Here is a 21,382-nt window from a genome sequence, read left to right on the forward strand (position 1 = left end):
GCCTTTGGGGATGTTTAGAGGTTGAGAAAATGAAGGATTCTAGCCAGGAAAGGAAATTTCGCTCCTGACCCTTCGAAAGGGTCCAGGGCGAAATTCCTTATAAACCTACCTTTTGACCTTTCTTGGACATGGATTCTTATTCCTAGGGTAATGAAGGACGAAATCCTACCTTGCAAAGAAGTTTCAAGTTTAGAAAATGATGATTTTGGGTCAAAAATGAAAATTCGCTCTTGACCCTTCTAAAGGGTCCTTTGCGAATTTTCTCAAAACTTCTTTTTGCTATCAAGTTTTTGCTAGGTCAAGTGTGGGATAAGGCAAAATCAAGAGGAAGTTACCCTTAAGAGTGACTTTAAGTTGCTAGAGACCATGAAAGATGAAGGAATGGAGCCTAGAAGTGATTTTCACTCCTGACCCTTCCAAAGGGTCCAGAGCGAAAATCCTTAAAAACATCTTTTTTTCCAAATTTTGAGCAAGGCCAAGCTTGGACAAGGGTATGATAAGGCATTTGGATTGCCTTAGAGTAGATTTTAGTTGCCAAGAATGCAAATTTGAAAGCCTAATGAAAATTTCGCTCCTGACCCTTCCAAAGGGTCCAGAGTGAAATTTCTAAATTTCCCCTTTTTCCTTGCAATTCAAGACAAGATTTTGGATTTTATACCCTGGAAAGGAGAGAGACAAGATGTTCTATGCCTTGGAGATGATTTTAAGTTGGAAAGATGGCGAAATAGCCCTAAAACAAGATTTTCGCTCCTGACCCTTCCAAAGGGTCCAGAGCGAAAATCCTAAAACCCATCATTTTCTCCGAAATTTGTACCAAGCCATGCCTAGACCAAGGTGAGGGATGCCCTTGAGATTGTCCTTGAATTAATTGTTGTCTCAAAAAATTATGATTTTGGGCTAGAAAGGGAAATTTGCTCCTGACCCTTCCAAAGGGTCCAGGGCAAAATTGTGCAAAACCTATCTTTTCCCTTAGTTTCATGCCAAATCTAGTGTGGATCATGATTATAGAAGGCCTTAGGAATGACTCCAAATTGTCAATTATTATCAAACTTGAAGGAATTGAGCCAAAAAGTGATTTTCGCTCCTGACCCTTCTAGAGAGTCCAGAGCGAAAATCTTAAAACCACCTATTTTCCTTGCAAGTCTAGTCAAACGTTAGGTTTTCATGGCTTGGATGGGTGCGAGGAGACATGTTCTTGCCTTTTGAAGTTAGTTAGTGTTGAAAAATGATGGAAATTAGCCCAAACCAAGGATTTCGCTCCTGACCCTTCCAAAGGGTCCAGAGCAAAAATCCTAGGATTGCCTACTTTTTTTGCAAGACAAGTTAAAATTTTGATTTTTATGGCCTAGATAGGAGTGAGGCAATGTGTCCTTAGCCTTGGAGGTGAATTGAAGTTGAAAGGATGGAGGAACATGCTCAAAAAGAGAAAATCGCTCCTGGCCCTTCCAAAGGGTTCAGAGTGAAAAACACTAAATATACCTTTTCCTTCAAGATTTGAGTAAGACTAGGCCTGGATTATAGTGAAAGAAGCTATTTAGAATGCCTTGGAGAGATTTGGACCTTCAAAAAATGTGAATTTTGAGCTCAAGAGAGAATTTCGCTCTTGACCCTTCCAAAGGGTCCAGAGCGAAATTTTGGATAGGTCCTGTCCCTGGCTAGGTTGTTGAGCAAAATTGACCTTTTTGGGCCTTGTGAAGATCGAACCAATGTTGCCAAGTTGAGAAGTGGGTTCAATATGGGGGATTCCAGATGAAGTGAAGTGAAGAAAGTGAAATTTAGTGTGAATAGGCAAGCAAAAAGTGAATTTCGCTCCTGACCCTTCCAAAGGGTCCATAGCGAAATTCATCAAAGTCACTATTTCCTCTTTGTGTCAAGACAAGATTTTGATTCCTAAGGCATGAAAAGACTGGAGAGAGGTTGTTTAAGCCTTGCAAGATGAGTTGAAGTGAAAGAAAACAAGCAAAGAGAGAAATTCGCTCTTGACCCTTCCTGAGGGTCTAGGGCGAAATTCTTATAGGGCCTGTCCCTGGAAAGAGTCTTGAACTAACTTCATTTTAATATCTTTTTGTTGATGATTTAAGTTGAAAATGCTATGTTGAAATGAATTTATCATGTGTCCTTAATCATCTTTTGTTTTGTTTTGGCAGATGAAAGAAGACCAGGCCAGGACAAGGACGACTTTCTCCAGCCTAGCATCAACAAGGACGACTTTCTCCAGCCCAGCATCAACAAGGACGACCTTCTCCAGCTCAGCCTCATCAAGGACGACCTCTTCCAGTCCAACATTTGAAGGAAAGACAAGGTGGCATCCCAGTCATCACTCCTCCAGTCGGGTTGGTCCACTTCAGCATGTCCAGATTCAATGTACCTGACTCATCAAAGATGGCACTAACTTCGATGTACCTACCCTGGCTATCCATTGGTCGAATATTCCAAAGAAGACATGTGTCCAAATAATGCAATTATTTCATTGGTCAGAATTAAGTTTGTTGTAACAAACCCTAATTAGGGTTTCATTGTAAAATCTTGGCCATTGATCTCAAATTGATCTAAGCCATTGAATTGTATTGTGGGCACTATATAAGCCCTGACTCCTCATTTGTAAAGGCTGATAGTTAGGCAATAGTTGATAGTAGGTGAATAGTTAGCTAGTAGTGAATAGTCAGTTGATAGAATAGCAATTAGAGTAGAATAGCAAGAGAAGGCAAAGATTGTTGCCAAGATATTGTTGTAAAAGACTTGTAAAACTTCATTGAAGAAATGGTGAAATCTATGGGTCGATTCAACAATTTGCATGGTCTTTATACTTCTCAGATTTGATTTCATGTTATTAGATGAGTGGAAGAAATGTGTTTGATTGATGGTGAAATTTGTATATCCATACTACTAGCAGTTTGTTGATTGCAGACTTGCCTTGTGTAGTCAACTTGAATCATTTAGCTTAAGCTTAACTTCAATTGTCACTTCTTCATTGATATGCATCAGCCTGATGGTGTCTATGCCTATAGCGATGATCTGAACATCATAAAGCTTTCATCCGAAGATCGCACTAACCTTGTGGAGATGGTCCTGGGATGTCAAGACAAGACTTAGTTAGAATTTCATCAAAGGTCATTCATTGCTCCTACATTCTTAGTATCAGAATTAGATCCTTCCCTCGCCCTCATCCTTTTTCCTTTTTTTTTCAAAATCTAGGCTAGTGAAATCTTGTGATTCCACCAAATCAGACGTTCAGGTCATCGAGTGTAAGTCCCCTTGTGATTCCAGCAAAATCACATCATACCACAAAGAGCTTATCCACGAGTAGAGATCCTACATAACAGGAACCTTGAAGCTTCTCCGATTGATCCTTCTGCGATATCTTCAGCATTCGGGAGCTTTATTCAAGAGAGGATAAGGTATCTTTAGGTATTTTATTCTGTGTTTGGTCGTGTACAAAATACACATCAACAGGGTTCTGGAGTTCCGGGGTTGAAGAACTTAAGAACTTTGGAACCTGGGGTTCCAAAGTTTCGGGGTGGAAGAGTTAGGAACTTGGGAACCTGGGGGTTCCGGAGTTTCGGGGTTGAAGAACTTAAGAACTTGCAAACCTGGGGGTTCCAGAGTTTCGGGTTGGAAGACTTAGGAACTTGGGAACCTAGGGGTTCCGAAGTTCCGGGGTACTGCGCAAACGAACTTCGAAACCTCTGGTTTCCAGAGTTCTAGGGAAGGGAAAGAAAAGAACCTCGGAACCTCGGGGTTTCAGAGTTTTGGGAGAAAAGAAAGGGAGAGAAGGAGAGGAACTTCGGAACCTCGGGGTTCGGGGTTCGGGAGTTCCGGGAAAGGAGGAGTGGTGGCAAAGGGAAGGAACTTTGGAACCTCGGGGTTCCAGAGGAGGAGAATAGAAGAAAAGCTAAGGGAAGGAAGGGAACTTTGGAACCTTGGAGTTCTGGAGTTCCGGAGTTGGAAAGAAAGCGGCTAAGGCAAAGAACCTCAGAACCTAAGGGTTCCAAAGTTCCGGAGAAGAGAAAGAGAGGGCCAAGGAACTTCGGATCAGGCAACACTTCAAACCATGATTTCACTGCTTTTATCCTTGATCAACTGGGGCATCGCTGGTCCATGGAATATATCTTTGATCGGTTCTCATTGATGGACCAAGGGTGTCATAAAAATGACAACAGTGCCCATGTTTCACGAAAACGTTGGGGAGAAGAACGCGTTTGGCAGGTTTGGGGAGTCAAACACATCTGCAGCAGCGGTATTTGAATTGTTTGAATCTGCAGTTTATGACCAGTTCATTTGCGACATCGAGCTTCAATCGCTGCCATCATTTTTTAAACCCTACTCCAGCGAATTTTTTAGGGTTCCACTGGTTTTTTCCTTGAGACTTTGCAGCAACTTTTTTTTGGCGATTTTGGATTATTGTAACGCAATTCTATCATGATTTAAACATGAAAAATCATTGAGCATCAGATGGTCAATGATTTTATTGTGAATTGTGAGTATTTTGGGGAAAAAATCAGGTGCTCTTGCGATCCCCAATCATAAACGATTAATCGCAATTTTTTCCAGACTATTGCTTCTTTGAGAGATACAACGTGCAATATGGGGCATGTTGACTTTTTGTTTCAATTTCTAAAGTATTTTAGCATGTGGATAAAGGCCTTGAAGATTCAAAGGAAATCATTAACCACAACCTTTCTAAACTAGATCAAGAATGTTAGTAGTGTTCCAATCTTGTAGAATGGAAAAATGACAAGTCTAAAACTATGCAAGGACATCTAGAAAAAAGCAGGGGGATTCAAATGTGTTTAGAAACACAAAGAAAGAACTTATAGAAATAAGAGTTATATTACAAATACAAGGGAAGCTTTGCAGAACATTATGAATGATCAAGCAAAATTCTTTGAAGACAAGAAAGATAGAGTTAAACAAAACTTGGCAACAAAAAGGTAGTTAACGAAATGCATTGCATCATTAGAGGGATTCATAATATTTCTAGATTGATTTGGGATCCCAATATCTTCAAAAAGATTCAGTCAAGTGAAGAAGAAATTCTAAGAGTATTCTAGTTTGTGATTGCTTGAGAACAAACAATCTTGGTAAGGAAGGACTATAATACCCCCTTTTACAAATGGGATTGGAATACTAAATAATAAGTTAAAATAAAAAAAATATATATATGAAATATAATATAATTATAAAATATATAAAAATAAAGTTTAATTTTATCAAAGGCCAAGGGGCATGCGAAGAATCATGACTATTGAAGGAAAAATGATATGTAAGAGACACCAAACAAAGAGAAACAGTAATCATATAAAAAAAATACATCTTTTATTGTTGATAATCACTCCTTTGGAGCACAGAACAACACTTTGTTTAACTAGAGGACGACACCCCTCATGGCAGAAATTGAAGGACATAAACCCACAATTTCTCATTGCCAAGTTAGTGGACAAAAACTCTTGATTTGTGGCAGATTTGGAGTCAATTCACAGACATTTTAGTGAAGACAGATCATTGCAAATTTGGGTAATTAATAGTAAATACGAAGGATGAGTTCCCTTATTTTCAAAATATATTTTACTGTAATGCCCCCTTTTGGGATTGCCCTAACTCTTGCCCTAAAATCACAAGTTCCATTAAAATAAGAAATATAAAATAGGTAGAGTTTAACTTTACCAATTAAAATGCTTTAAGCAATATAAATATTGGTTAGGGCTTCCAATCATATTAGACAATATTGGATATATAATTTGTAAGACCAATTATTTCTACAAGGATTAGGGATCAAACATATAAGTACATATACATATATTAATATTCATCATAATCCATTAAATAAATCATGTCATACCTATGTTCACTTTTAGTACTCAACCATAATAGGGTTGAATGAGCGAGCAGGATAGGGTGCCAAAACAACCCTCATACTAAGCCCGAGTGGGCTTTATACCCCTTTGGCCCATAGGTGGTAGACATGTCATTCATCCACCATGGGATTGCCTACCTTGTGCAGGTGCTCATCTTTGCCCTCTCTTTGGGACACCTTATTCACCCATCTATGACTGGGATTTCAACAATATGTTGACTTGGTGGTCAGCAGTCAGCACCTCCTTGGGGACTTGTGACATGGCTAAACCGCCTCCCATGGGTCGGGTTAAACCTAGCATTTGTATTGGGTGTTGATAGTTTAAGCTTTTGGCACAATGACAAACGATTCCAACAATTGGTATCAGAGCCTTGGGTCACGGGTTCGAGTCTCTCTTCAATGGGTGTTGAAGGCTCGGTCGGTTCTAAGGGGGAGATTGTTGACTTGGTGGTCAGCACCTCCTTGGGGACTCATGACATGGCTTAACTGCCTCTCGTGGGTCGGGTTAGATCTGACGTTTGTATCGGGCATTGATAGTTCAAGCTTTTGGTGCAACGACAAACGATTCCGACACAATCAACCATCGTAGAGGGTGGACAGCAAACCGCAATAGGGAAATCATCCTATCTAAGCCCAAGAGTGGACTTTATACCCCCTTGGCCTGCATGTGGCATACATATCAGTTATCCACCATGGGGTGGCCTACTTAGAAGGGATCTCGTTTTTTATGCTAATTTTTGAATCCTCTTTGTAAATCCTAATAAAGCCAACTACTAAACCCCAGTTCTGCAAACTAATTCATCACAACTTCAACAGAGAATCTATCAAACATGCAAATACAAATGAAATAAACCAATATACTTTCACATGTTCAATAGGCTCGTCTCCATTGTCCTATCCTCCATGATCTTGTATTTGATGTTGTTGCTCTCAGATTTTTGTTGCACTTGCACAAGAGCTTAAAGAGGAATGGATGCGGTTGTGATGATGTATGGTAGAATGATTTTGACAGAATGAAGTATGATTTCTTGATTATGGATGACAAAATGGAAGGAGAAAACCTCCTTTATAGAAATCTCGAAAAGAATCAAGGGTCTAGAACTTCAGATTAAGAGGTTAAAGAATGAATGGCCATGATCACATAGATGAAAGAGACTCAATAGGATTAGAGAGTAGGTAAAGATGAAGGGAGGAGATTAAGAGGTGGAAAGGTAAAAGATAAGGGTAAATAGGATTAAGAGGTTACATGTAAATGGAGGGTTAAGATTGAGGAGTAGGTAATAAATTAATTAATTAAATAATGGAAGTATTTATTTAATTAATAAAGAAAAGCCACATAAATTAAATATATAAAATATTTATTTAATTTGGGAGAGGAGTGGGAATAAATAAATAATAATTATAAATTTAAATTAAAGAGAAGAGGCCTACTAAATAAATTAAAGAAATTAAAATATCTTTTTAATTAATAGTGGAAGAGGCTAATGAATTAATTAAATAAATAAATAATTTTATTTAATTAATAGAAGGCGTCAGGATAAAATAATTAGATAAATAGGGGATGACCCCACAATGCAACGGTTAGCTGCGAGTCTCGTACATGGGAGGTCTTGGGGTCAAATCTGCTCGAGGCCCATGTGTCCCACACACAGTCAAAAGCGATTCGGCTTCAGCCCATTACCAAGCAAAAAAAATAAATATTAAATACTTATTTAATTAAAAGACAATTTTAGGTGTTACACGCGTATTTGCTCTCCCTTGTGTTTCCCTCTCACCTCTATGTGGTTACTTGTTGGAACAAACAGTTCATATTAATGCATATACAAAACATATGTAATTAAGTATCAAATCTATCAATGTATACCACACACTTGTAGAATTCAAATTTCTTTAAGAATGCTGAGTGCAAATTAAATGTTGATTTCTGATTTTCATTGTCTGAAAAGATCTTGCTTGATGATTTCTTGATGATTTGATCCTTCTTGGATTCTACCCAGATCTTAAAATTCCATGTCTAATTCCAGCAAGGAATAGGTATTGTCATACCTTATATTGTTTTCCACACCTAAACTTATTAATTCCGTTATATTGTTTTCCACTCATAAACTTGTTAATTCCAGGCTGACAACAATATTTCTGCCTTTTATTGGCTTATTCCCTTATTTAATATTGAGTTCTTATTTTATTCCTATTCCACTCAGGTCTGATTTTCTGATTATAGATTTAATGTTTTCAGTTTCTTATTTCCTCTTTCACTTGATGCCCTTCAAAATGATTTCCTTCTTACCTTTATATCCTCCCATATGAGATAGAAGTCAGGACTCTTCAATATTTCTCCACTTTGAAAGAGTCACAAATCTTCCTCTTAAAAAATGAATTTTATTTTAATTATTTCCTATCCTAGGAAATCGCTGCCGATATTGGTCATTCTCTTTTAACTGCTTGATAATTAATTTTTAACTCTCAACCTTTCAGTTGCTGCCCATAAAACAATTGGCTTAATTTTAATTAAATTCTTTTATTTGAGTATAAATTATTGTCATATTTTATTTTTTTATTATATACCATACAAAGTGACATTTCATATAGATATAATATATAAATTAAAATAAACTTCTGAAACTGCAGTTTCTGAAGTTGATATCATATTTATGATTAGTTGTGTTGCTATACTTGTTAGAATTCCTTATTTACAGATATATAAGGAAAATTCAAAAGGGGATATTACAGTTCGCCTGAAGCCTTTGCATCATTTAGGCAGTCAAATTTGTAGCGATGAGATTGGTATGGTAGTGGGAGAGCTTTTTGTTGCCTATGAGTGTACTTTTCTAGTCTACTGGCCATAATGAGTATGAGCGGAGAGAAGGCAACCAGATCATAACTCAGTATAATTGCAGAGTGTGCAATGTGCTCCCAAATTGCATATGATACGAGCATTTTAAATCAATGTGTGGTGCAGAAAAATATGCGCATGTGCATGTAGAGTAGAATATATAAATGTGAATGAAAACAAAGATGGGGTTGGTTCTTGTGAGCATAAATTTTGGGGAAGTGTGGCACAAAAATTCATCTAAAACATGGGCCTCTCAACATTGTTGTTTGTCTAATAATACCTGGCCATGTTATTGTTCGAACTGTAGACACAGTTCGTAGGGACATTGCAGATGTCAACGGACTCAAGGTTGATGCCGAACATCAAAGAAATCTTAAAAATTCTTTCTTGTTCGCCCTAATATTCATATAAGGGCTTACCACTTTCAATATTTAGATTTTATTCTTAGGACCCCTAATTCTAAATTGAGACTGATCAAATTGGAGGATTTCTCACTCATACAGTTACTATTCATGGTCTCTTGTTGTGGCATCATTGGCGACAAGCAATTTCAATACTATGGACGAGCCCAATGAAAGGGGCTTAGTAATTGCAGTTGTTTGGGATCCTGATGCTAGAGAATGAAATCCATTTATAGAGCAAGATCAATTACCCCCCACCTAGGGAAGTCGAGGGTCATGTCCCATCTCCTTCAAGTTTAAAGCGTGTATTCTATAGAGCAAAATTAAGGCTTGATCTTTGGTTCAATGCATGGTTAGAATGAAATGACCGGCCCTACACTTATAATCGTCGTTGCCATGTGGAGTTCTATATCTGATTCTACTAGGAGGGTAGATTGAATTGGAATGGGGCTTGCACAACTGATTTTGATTTTTGGTTTTCTTGATTAAAATTAATATATTTATATTTTGTTTTTAAAACAATGTCAATTTGTTTTTTATTTAGTATATTAATATTTAACATTTTAAAATATTTAAAAATAGATTTTTAATTATAATACATTTTATTATTTTATTTTTTTATCAGTATAACACATTTTATTATTCAATATATGTATTATTTACATATTAGTAATATTTAAATTAAATTTTTGACAATATTTATATTATAGTGTTTTTAAATTTATTGTAATGTATTCAAATTTAATATTATATTGCTTAATATTATTGGATTTACCACTTATATTTAAAGAAAATCAAATTTATATTAGGTGGATTTAATCATGATCTTTTTTTCGAATTTTTCCCATTCCCAAACTTCATCAAAGCTATTTGTTGCTGAACATGAACACGAACTCAAACCTTGTGACATTGCTCACATGCATGATTTTGTTCTGGTTGAGGTTGTTATAATGTCCAAAATGGATGACCTTAAGTAAATGGATGCTTAAAATTATGAAGTTTTCAGTTATTGTTGTTCAAGCTGTATATTATGGATTCACGAAAGTATATTTCTTGTTCTAGTTTGCTGTATTTTCTCATAATTTTGTTATGTCACATGCATTTTATTGCTACAGGACTTCTGAATCATTCTCTCCTATATGTGTGCCACGATACAATCCAACAGCATTCCTTTATGCTTATGTGCAATACCTTAAAGTAAGTCCTCACATTTCTAGATAAAGGAAAGTTGATTACCGTATCATTTGTTTTGTTATTTCTGTGTTTCCAAATGCTGAATACAATTTCCTTTTATTTTTCTTTGCAACGTGTCTTTATGTACCTGTTACCAATATCTTTTAAACAATATTTTGAACAGGATGATATATTCTTAGTGGTGCTCACCACTGATTCAAATGGGTTCTACCATCTGAGGGATTGCAGGTGCTATAGCTCTCCAAAATACTAATAAATGATCCCTTTGCAACAGGCATCAAAGATGAATGAACTTAGTTCTATTCTGTTGCATACATGTTTGATAGCATTATGTCAAATCATGTTTGAATGTTCATGTTATTATCAATAGTAGTGCGTAGTTTTCCTGATACCTTAACTCCAACTATTAGGTGTGACTGAAATTAATTATGTTCATACAACTTATGGACTAATTAGGAAATGCATATTTGATTTTTTAGGATACGGGTTGAATCAGTGCTGAATAAATCAAATATGCTAAGTGAGGTGAAAAGGTCAATGTTGAACACTGGTCTCTGTGTGGAGGACTTACCTAGTGACCCTGTATTGAATTCTGCTCGTGGTCATCAAGTGCATGATAATAGACATGAGTTATCTGCGGCTGCCAAACATCACACTGCAGGATTTGGAGGTCCAGGTGGTCTTTGGCATTTTATGTACAAAAGCATTTACCTTGATCAATATGTAGCTTCAGAATTTTCTCTGCCTCTTAAGGGGCACCGTGCACAGAAAAGGTAGCTTCTTAAGGATGCAAGCTCATTGAATTTTAACTTGACAAGTCAGTTTGAAAGTACTTAATTGAACATTTTGCCTGGCATAATTGTTGTATTGTGTGTATGACCAAGGGAATTATTGATTTTGTGTTCTCCAGTTTGCTCAGAGCTTATGAGAACTTATATGCTTCAATGCATACTGGTGCTCTTGGTCCATACAAGATGCAGTACAGACGAGATGAAAATTACAGTCAGTCTTTATCACAGCACTATAATCATTTTCCAAACTCAATTCATTCTATTCCTTTTTGTTTGTGAGTATGAGATAAGGAAGCAAATTGGTTAATAATCTGTTTGATGTTATGGCAGCTTTGTTATGCTGGATAACTCCAGATTTTGAGCTATATGCAGCTTTTGATCCACTGGCCGAAAAGGTATATCTAAGTAATAATCTGATAAATTTAGCTAATACTATAATTCCTGGCGCATGATAACAGAGCTAGTTTTCCAAGAGATAATTTTTTCAAAAACAATAAGAATTTAAAGATGTAAATGTGTTTTGTTCATTATTGATCTTAATTTTTTCAGAACCACAAGAATTTAAATAGACAAACTCATTTGTTTCATTATTGATGTTATTTTAGCCTTTCTCTGAGTTTCTGGGACGGGAATGTGGTAACATGGGGTTTTGGTTTTGGTAACAGCAAAGAAAAAATCACAAATTTTTGGGATGGCAGGGAATGGCTTATTAATAAACTTAAACAAAATGAAAGCAGATGAAAGTTTAAAAAGTAAATACAGTCTTTTGCATTCGCAATGGCAATCCACTCCCCCTCTAATGTTTTAAGCTAGGTTACTATTGATGTGTTTTTTATGCACATGCGAACACAGAATAAAATACCATAAGCATCTTATCCTCTCTTGAACAAAATCTCTCGGATGTTGATGATTAGCTTAAGGATCATTTGAGACGACTCCAAGGTTCATGAATGTAGGGTCACTACGTGTGGATAAGCTCTATTGGTTGATGTGATTATGCTGGAATCACAAGGGGACTTACATTAGAATTCTTGAATGCTTGATTTGCTGGAACTCGATCATCTGATGTTGTTATATGGTGATGCTCTTTGTCCTAAACTAGCTTGAATTGAAAAAATAGCAAAAGACAAAAGGTTGAGAGAGTTTATTCTAAGATCTAGAATGTAAGAACATGGATGAATGACTGTGGAATCTTACCGAGCGAGGTCTCACCATCAACTTGAACAATTTGACACAAGCTCAGTACAATCTTCTAAGGATATTTCAAAGATATTCGAATCAATACCATCAAACATCAATTACCATTCAAGTTAATGCATAAGCAATGAATATAGAACGATTCAAAGTTAAGCTTATAATATTCTAGTTGACCACACAAGGCTCACTTACAAGCAACAAGAGGCTAGTGGTATGGATTAAGCGGATTCCACATGAATACATTCAACAAATTCCTCCATTCAATCTAATTATTTATCATCTAACATGAAGATCCAACAAGGAACCATGCACGTTATAAAGAAACAACACACTTCACCATAACTTCAATGAAAAATGAAGTTTTTTACAACTTAGGCAACAATCTTTGCCTTCTCCTCCTACTCTATTCTAACTTCTATTCTACTCTCTTAAGACTATCTATTGACTATTAGCTATTCTACTCGCTATTAGCTATTCTCCAACTATTAACTATTCTCTATTACTTTTTATAAATGAAGAGCCTGAGCTTTTATAGATGGCTCATTCACAATGAATGGACAGGATTGAATCTCCATCAATGGCTAGGATTTTACAATAAAAACCCTAATTAGGGTTTGTTACAACAAACTCAATTCAGCAAATGAAATGATTGAAATGAGTTTGTGCCATCACTGGTGAGCTTGGTTCACTGAATCAAGACATGTTCAGGTAGACATTCTTTGATCAGTAGAGATAGTGATTGGGATGACTAGGATGCCACTTCAACTCACACTTTGTAGGTTTGATCTTCTAACTTTGATTAATTCTTTTGAAACTATCTTCTAGAATGCCTTAGAATGAACTTTTGATGTCATCTTTGTATCTCTCCTTCGAAATTCCTTCTCTTGTGTAATGTCCCCTTCCGCCTACTCTCGTTTGATGATAATTTGCTAGCCTTATTATTCGCAAAGGCTAGAGCAAAAATTAACAAGGGAATAAAATTATTTAATTAAAAATGAAAGGAGCTTTAAGTCACAAGTTTATTGATTATTCATATTTAATTAAATTTGGGGGCTACTTTATTGTTTTCATTTGGGGCGCTAAGTGCAAGCTTAATGTTATTCATATTTAAAATATTGTCTAGGAAGGCCATCTTAACATAACTTGGGCGAGTTACATATTGGGGCGACTTATTTCCAACCCAAAGTTGAAACATTATATATTTTATGAGTATATCGATGAAGGGAAAGGCAATATAATTAAATTAAAGATGGAGAATTCGATGGCCTACAAAATAATTTATTCATTAAACAATCAAATGAAAGCCCGATACATGAAACATCATTAATATTTCATAAAGTGGTTCGATGCTAGAAGAAAGGCGAAAATATAAGATAAGTTGGGAGTGCAGAATGGCTTCATTATTCACGACATTTCATTTTTATCTTTGCTTGCTTTGCATAATGCATCACTGGCTCTGGACGAAACCCTAGAGCATTGGCGTTGGACAAATACAGGGTATTCGATGATGGCTCTTCCCTCAAAACGCATGGCATCTTTGCTCCATTTATGAGAGTCCCATGGCAGCACGACATCCATTTAGTAATAGCGCAAATCTTTTGAGGTCTGAATCACAGGGTTGACTATCCACGACCTGCGCACTAGGGGTCATTTTCTCTCATTCAAGGTTCCAATCTGTGTACAAGCCGCGTATTTAAGGGGGTGGAGACGACTTGCAGCAAGGAAGTCATAGTTTTGAGTAAATATTCCCATCCAACGGTGGTTCCTGGTACATTGTGTGCACATTCATAAGGGTTTGGGCCTTGAAGGATTTGCATACAGGTTGCCATTGTCTACTTCGTGCTTGTATCGATGCTGGTAGAAATTTTGTGCACCTATTTCATGATTGAAGATCTTACCAGGTCAGTGATATATCAAGTAATGAAGATGGAATTAAGATTGGTTGTTGACTGTTAACTACTTACTATATCATGTTGCAAGTTTATCATGCTAGTGCATTTCCTTTGTCATGAATGGGTTCTAGAAATATTATTTGGCAAACTGCACAGTGGCTCCATAATCTTATAATCATATACTATGTAATGTCCCCTTTTTTTAGGTGACATGAGATGAGCAGGGGTTGACCTACCATTCGAGTTCCCATAGGTCAACAACATGGTTAGGGGACTCATTCTGAGGGTCATGGAGCTTTGCACGGGCTCTGTGAGCCGTTTCGGACCTTTAGACGAGGTCTCCTATTTTTTAGGGAGAACTGGCAGTTGACTGAATGACCACTTGGGGGACCAAGGAGCAGAGCAGGATCCTTTTGAGCAGTTACAGGTGTTTGAAGAGAGGTTCCTACTTTTTAGGGAGATTCCCTACCTTTTAGGAGGTTGTGGTGGTTTCCATATTTGAGGTTCCACAGGATCATACTATGGTTTCAGTTTCAGGAAGGTTGGGTGTGTTTCCTAGTTTCTAGGAGCATCCCTAGATTTTAGGGATGGAACTGCCAATTAGCTCAGCTTTTCCGGCATCGGTCATAGATAGCTGACAAAGTTATATTCATGATTGTTTGGTTATTTTTGGCTGTTAATGGATATCTGGAGATATTTTAATATATTTAAATATTTCCTAAGTTAGCGATTTAATAAATTAAAATAAGGCTATTTATTTAGTCATTTCGGAGTAATAAGGGGTTTCTAGCTTCATTTGGGTTGATATGCCTATCTGTTATAGCTCGTTGGAAAGGTCTTGAACTTTGCTACATGATTCTCACCTTCCGGAGTCTTTTTGGATGCCTGACGCTATTTATTTGCAATTTAGTGTTATTTTCCTATAGTTGACGCCATAATTAGAAAATAACTCTCTTTTCATAATGCGCCAACTTTACTCCCTTTTAGGGTTTGGCTTGGAAAGGAAAGGAGATATAAGGAGATGAAGACCTAATTGTTCATTATCTTTTTACACAATCAAACTTATTTTGTGAATTTGCTCTGAGTGAGTGATTCTTCATCCGGGACGCAAACCCCAAGATCTAGACTGGCTGGGACGTAGCCCTCAGCAGTTATTGGCATTGGGTTCTTCAGGCAGAGTGCATAGTTGACAGAGATTTAGTACGCCATTCTTCATTGTGGATTCAGGCTGCAGAGTAAGGGTTTTAGCATGGCAGATTGATTCTTCAGCTTGGGTGTGATCCTTGCAGCCTTAGGGCCGCCATTTGCAGCAGGAACATCCCACGTGGAATGTAAGGAATGCATGTATTTAGCCTTAGAGGTATTCTTGATTCATGATATATTATTTTGTGAAGAACTTGGAAGTTGCAGGTCTGCAATTTACAACAGCAAGCAGGTTTGAGACAGAAACCTCAGATTTGGTCTTGAGGAGGACGGAATCCCTTCTACAGGGGGCACGTGGAACACATCAGAAGCTTGTTTCAGGCATATTGAGGGCCATTTCAACAAACAAACTCAGTAATCATTAGCAGCATGGTCATTACATTAGATCTGAGCAAGAATACATTCAATTTCAGTGCATTACTTATTTCTTTTGGTAGTTGTACTGTTTCCCAAGGGGGGCGTACCATTACAGATGGCTACGGAGTGATAATAAATAAAATGGAGGGTTTTAACTCCATTTTTTGTTCTTAACTTCATTGTTAGGATCAGCAAGGATTGTGTAGAAGAAATCACAGTCATCAGGGTTGAATTGAGATTAGAGTGAGCAAAACAATGAGGATTTAAGGCTAAAATTGTATAATTTTGCCTGGCAGAATTTGGATTTCCAACTGTTAATTGGGTTTTTGGCCCAATTTGTTATTATTGGAGGTAGTATAAGTGTATTGGTACATCTGGACTGCCCTTGTACCTTCAACTCATGCCTGTATCCATTTCTGGATAGCAAATCAGCAACAAACCCCAACGCTGGATTCGTGGTATGTTTCTAATTGTTTTGGTGAATGTATCTTCACTCCTAGTTGAATGTAATCTGCTGTCATAAATAAAATCAGAAGCTGATATCTTATTTTGAGTTGAATTCTATGTTATTATTGGTTAATGGTTGCAATCCCCATCACCAAAAAATAAACAACACTTTCTGCATCTTTTGTCTAGTCTCTAAGAACACCAAAAGGCTCTGAAAGATAGTTTATTAATTAAAACTTATCCAGGGCAGCAAAGAACCCATTTAGGGATCTTTCAGTGGTAGAAGACCTTTCATCTTGCCAGCCTGTTGGGTGAAGATCAAGAGTTCTAATTCAGATTTGAGTTTAGTTTGGTTGAAAATCAAATTGGACATCATGACAGGGTTGTGTTGACGTGTATTTTGTACACAATCATACACAGAATAAAATACCCAAGGGTACCTTATCCTCTCTTGAATAAAACCTCTGATTGCTGAAGATATCGCGAAAAAGGATCAATCAGGATGACTCCAAGGTTCTTTAATGTAGGGTCTCTACGTGTGGATAAGCACCAGTGGTCGTTGTGAATGCTGTTTCATCAAGGGGCCTTACGTTTCCGTTCAGGAACAGATTTTCCTATAACTAACAAGTTCTCAAAAGATCAAAAGGTAGGGTTTGCGAGGGATAAATTCTAATCTAATCCTAAGAATGACCCAATGTAGGCTAGACTTGGTAAGATTCTACCAATTTCAATATTGCCAAGAAATAACAACTCAACTGAAATTGATGCGATCTTCTAAGGTAACAAATGATTTTTCAATTCATCAAGGATCATAGACACTACCATGAAGGTACATAGCCAAATCTCAATGACGACTGAAGGTTTAAGTAATTCAAGTCTCTCCAGTTGACCATACAAGGCGTTCCTACAATCAGTAAGAAGTTAGTGGTTTGGAACGTGAATCTCACCAATGATCAAGCCCAACACTTAGTCCTTCAAACTTAAATACTACTTCAACTGAGAATGATTCAAGAAAGTAAACAACCATGAAGATAGCCACAAGAATTGCAATAAAACACCATAACTTCAATATTTTATTGATCTCAAAGCCAAAATAGACAACAATTGCTTGAAATTCTTTCTTCAAAACTCAATCTTGCTACAAAATAACTTTCTTCTCTCCAAAAGCTCTAATCTTCTAACTATTTCTTATTGCTAACTATTACAAAATGAAAATGAATGAGGGTATATATAGCATCCTCGATTACAATGAACGGCCCAGATCAAAAGAAGATCAACGGCTGAGATTCTGACACCTAAACCCTAATTAGGTTTTTTTCACAAAAAGTTCCCCTTTTATTGAGCAATATTAAATGCATAGCCAAATATTTAATTTGGCACAAAAACCTAGGAAACATAGACCAATGATAATTAAGGTGCCACATCATCTATAACAACCTTTTCTCTAGAACCTTATTCCCTTTCCAATGCTCCTTTTTAGCATATGCAATGAATCTGGACACGATTCCTTCAATCTCAGCAATAGGAACCTCGGGAAGATTCTTCATTCGTTCCTCTAAGTGGATAACTTGATCAAAGGCCTTGAGAAGAGCTGCATCCCATTCAGGTTCGAGTTCTTTGGTTTTCTCAATCAACAACATAGTAGCGAACATTTGATCCCTTTGCTCATCTGTGATAACATTCTCATCTTTGCAAAAGATGACCTTGACCCTATCCTCCAATTCCTAAAGATCCACATCTGTCTCAACTTCGATCCTTCTGCCAAGAATAGTACATAACACCCCAAACACCTTATCTTGAATTGGATGGATGATCTCCTCAACTTGATTGCATTTGGCGCTTGTGTCTTCGAAAAGAACTTCCTTCATCTGGAGTAGAGTTGACCACTGGAGTAAATTGTGAGCTCCTCCATCCATTATCTTTTCTTGTGTTAAGATCTTCCTTGGTGTCTGCCTGATTACTTGAAGAACAGGAATGATAACATCTTTAGTATGAGCAAAGGCGGCCACTGTTATCATTAGGTTATGGATGATCTCAAGGACCTGAATAGCTCGATGGATGGTCTGCATCATTCTTGTTGCAAATTCAACGGCAACTGTATGAGATTTGTCAATCCAAGAGCTCATAAGCTGAACCAAGCTCTTAACTCTCTCTGCCTCACCAACTGATTCAAGGGGAAGTGCTTGCACAGGAGACACTGCGGGATCCTGACGTCCCAAAGGCTGACTAAGATGGCTAAAGTAGCCTCTCCAAGCACCGACCTCTTTCTCAAGTTTTCTATTCTTTTCCATTTCTTCCTTAAGTTTATCTTTAAGTGCCTCAAACGAATCAGTTGCCTCATCCATTGCCTGCTCGGTGGTGAGTGGACCAAGCTCAAAGGTTTCTACATCATACTCTTCTGCAAGGATTTCACCTTCGTACTTGTCCACTGCTGGTGTAGCTATCTGCAACCTCCTGGACCCTGCCTCATCTCTGATCATCTTGGACATCTTGGTGGCCTTCTTCTTCTCTGTTACTTCCTGAGAATTTCCTACAAGGCTCTCTAAGTCAATTACATTATCTTCATCCTCAATAACAATTACCCTTGTTAGTCTCTCCTTCAACCAATCTGGAATGGCGGACCTTGTCTCTCTAACTTGTATTTCTTTAGGCAATGGCTCTTCTTTCCGGAGAGGAGACGTTACTTCATCATCATTCTTGTCTTCATGTAGCTCATTGACCTGGGGAGATTGACTTGATGAACGTTGAGATGCCTGTCCTTCTTTGTGTTTATCATTCTGAACCATTGATTCCATAGATTCCTCCACTTCAAGTGTCCTTTTTTCTTGTCCTTGACTTGTCCTTTTTTCATGTCGAGAAGATGTACCGGATGAGCGATCTCGATTGGCCTCTTGCTTCTTCTTGGAGGGTTCCCTTTTCTCAGGTCTTTCTTTCCTCTTTGCACCTCTAGGATAAGGATTGCCTTCACTTACGCTTCTGGGATGTGGATTGCCCTCGCTTTTGCTTCTAGGATGAGGATTGCCTTCACTTGCGCTTGCTCCTCCTTCTGCCGACCTTTCCTCAAAAGTGAAAGTCATTGGTATATTCTGCTCTCTTAACTTTTGATGTTGCACATCAACCCATCTGCGAGTACAGGACAAAACTAGAGCCATCAAAGTTTTTAAGTCCACAACCTCAGGTTCATTCCAATCTATCTTCACTGCCTTGTCCTCTCTATCATAGGATGACTGGAGATGCCTGCCACTGTCCTGAGCTTGATCAGCCACTCTGTAAACTTTGCATTTCCTGATAAAATCTAAAGGCAATCTGGAATGCATCTTTCTTTTCACTTCTAAATCATCTGAGAGATTCATCCAAAAGTCCTCTACCTGACATTCATGCTTGTATTTTCTACCGTCTCCTCTATATACCCATAAGGATCAAAATTCTCCCTCAAGGAAAAGAATGAAAATGAATATAAGGCCAACTCTCTTTCTACATCGTCTAAAGCTGGAGCATTAGGACATACCTCAACTGAATTCCCTAGTATGATAGGTACAGGAATTCCATTTCCATGCCTGTGTCTGAATGCCTTCGCATAAGCTGCCAACTGCCTAGTCACCTCAAGTAGTACTATCCTGTCTGTCGGATATCTCGGCAACATATAGGGAGGTGAAGGACACCCATGAACTCTAATATATGTAAACTTCTGGAATTGGATAAACCAAGCACCATACCTCTTTACAAGTTCTTGTGCCTCTTGAGATATCCGATTGTGAATCCCACCTTGCAGTGTCCTGGTGATGTTCATCGTGAAAGTATCATTGACTAACTTGTAGTTACTTCCAGGTGGATGATGCAAATGAACATAAGAGTCACAAACTCTGACTTCTCCAGGTCCTCTTCCGATCACTCCTCTGTGAGGTAGTCCAGCATATTCAAAACTCCTGATCAAGGCATACATGATGTACGAGCTCATGTGGAAGGACTTGGTAGCCTTCAGTCTTCTCAACTGCACGTCCAAGCAATGGCTAATAATTCTAGCCCAATGAATTGTTCCTTTCCCTTGAACTATCACTTGGATGAAGTAAAACATCCACTTCTCAAAATAGAAGGCTTGAGGAGCCCCTGTAACTCGATTGAGTAAGGTTATCAAATCTCTGTACTCCTCCTGGAAGTCGATCCTATGTGGTGTGTTGGGAATCTTGCTCAGGCGAGGACGACTTTTGAGTAACCAATTCTTGTTGATGATGCTCAAGCAAGTGTTTGGATCATCTTTGTACATGGATCTTGCTCCTTCCAAACTTTTGTAAATCATATCTTTATGTTCTGGTAGATGAAGAGCTTCACTGATAGCCTCTTCTGAAAGATAAGCCAAAGTGTTTCCTTCCTTGGACACGATCGATCTTGACTGTGGGTCATAATGGCGGGCACACTCGATCATCAGCTCATGGCACTGGATTGCTGGGGGGAAGCCGGCCGCCTTGATAATGCCACTTTCAATTATTCTCCTTGCGACAGGTGATGGCTTTCCAATATAAGGGACCTCTCGAAACTTCTTCACACTGAAGTTTCCCAAGTTGGTATCTCCAATGTTGCTCCACTTTGACACGATCTTGGTCTCCATCTCTTCATTCCTTTGATCTTCCTTCATGAGGGCTGGAGGACTGGTGGATACTCTTGCCTTTGGGGTCGCCATCTTGATACCTACACAACATTTCATAATGAGTAATATATTTTGCAATTTTAAATATTTAGGAAACTTCATGATAAATCTTTGAATTATCATTTCCTAAATATGACTATGCAATTGGAAATTCAAAATTCAAAATTTCAATACTTGAACATTAAACTAGGAAGATCTCGCCATACCTCCACTTGAGAACTAATTCTAAGAAATAATGCAAAATTAGGCAAGTTCGCTAGGCAAAATATGGATCAAGGCTCTCCTTTCAACAAAATGGTCTTCTCCTAGACTTCGCAAGCATTAACTTTACCACCTCTAGCCTTCAACGCCTTGAGGAAAATTCGCCCCACCTCTAGCCTCTAACAAAGTTCACACTCCTTCTTGGACCAGATTTCGCACTCCTCCTTGCTCTTCCAAATCGCACTTGAATAAATGATTGAATGATGGATTAACATCGCTCAAAATACCTCTCTTATATAGGTGCTCACCATTGCAATTTCCCATAGGCCGACTTGGAAAATAGGCCAAAAATAAATAAAAATTAAAT

The 21,382-nt window shown here is 37.8% G+C and overlaps 1 protein-coding gene across 2 annotated transcripts in view; it reads left to right on the forward strand.

The window, feature by feature from the left end:
- Positions 1-21,382, forward strand: part of LOC131046456 (vacuolar fusion protein MON1 homolog) — a 224,606-nt gene that overhangs the window by 148,415 nt on the left and 54,809 nt on the right. For both annotated transcript variants that reach the window (XM_057980206.2, XM_057980207.2), the window contains 5 exons: positions 10,204-10,285; positions 10,446-10,510; positions 10,762-11,055; positions 11,193-11,284; positions 11,404-11,468. In XM_057980206.2, coding sequence (XP_057836189.2) covers positions 10,204-10,285; positions 10,446-10,510; positions 10,762-11,055; positions 11,193-11,284; positions 11,404-11,468 — 598 coding nt within the window. The remainder of the gene's footprint in view (positions 1-10,203; positions 10,286-10,445; positions 10,511-10,761; positions 11,056-11,192; positions 11,285-11,403; positions 11,469-21,382) is intronic.

Source organism: Cryptomeria japonica, chromosome 7 (assembly GCF_030272615.1).
Source record: "Cryptomeria japonica chromosome 7, Sugi_1.0, whole genome shotgun sequence".
Lineage (NCBI taxonomy): Eukaryota > Viridiplantae > Streptophyta > Pinopsida > Cupressales > Cupressaceae > Cryptomeria > Cryptomeria japonica.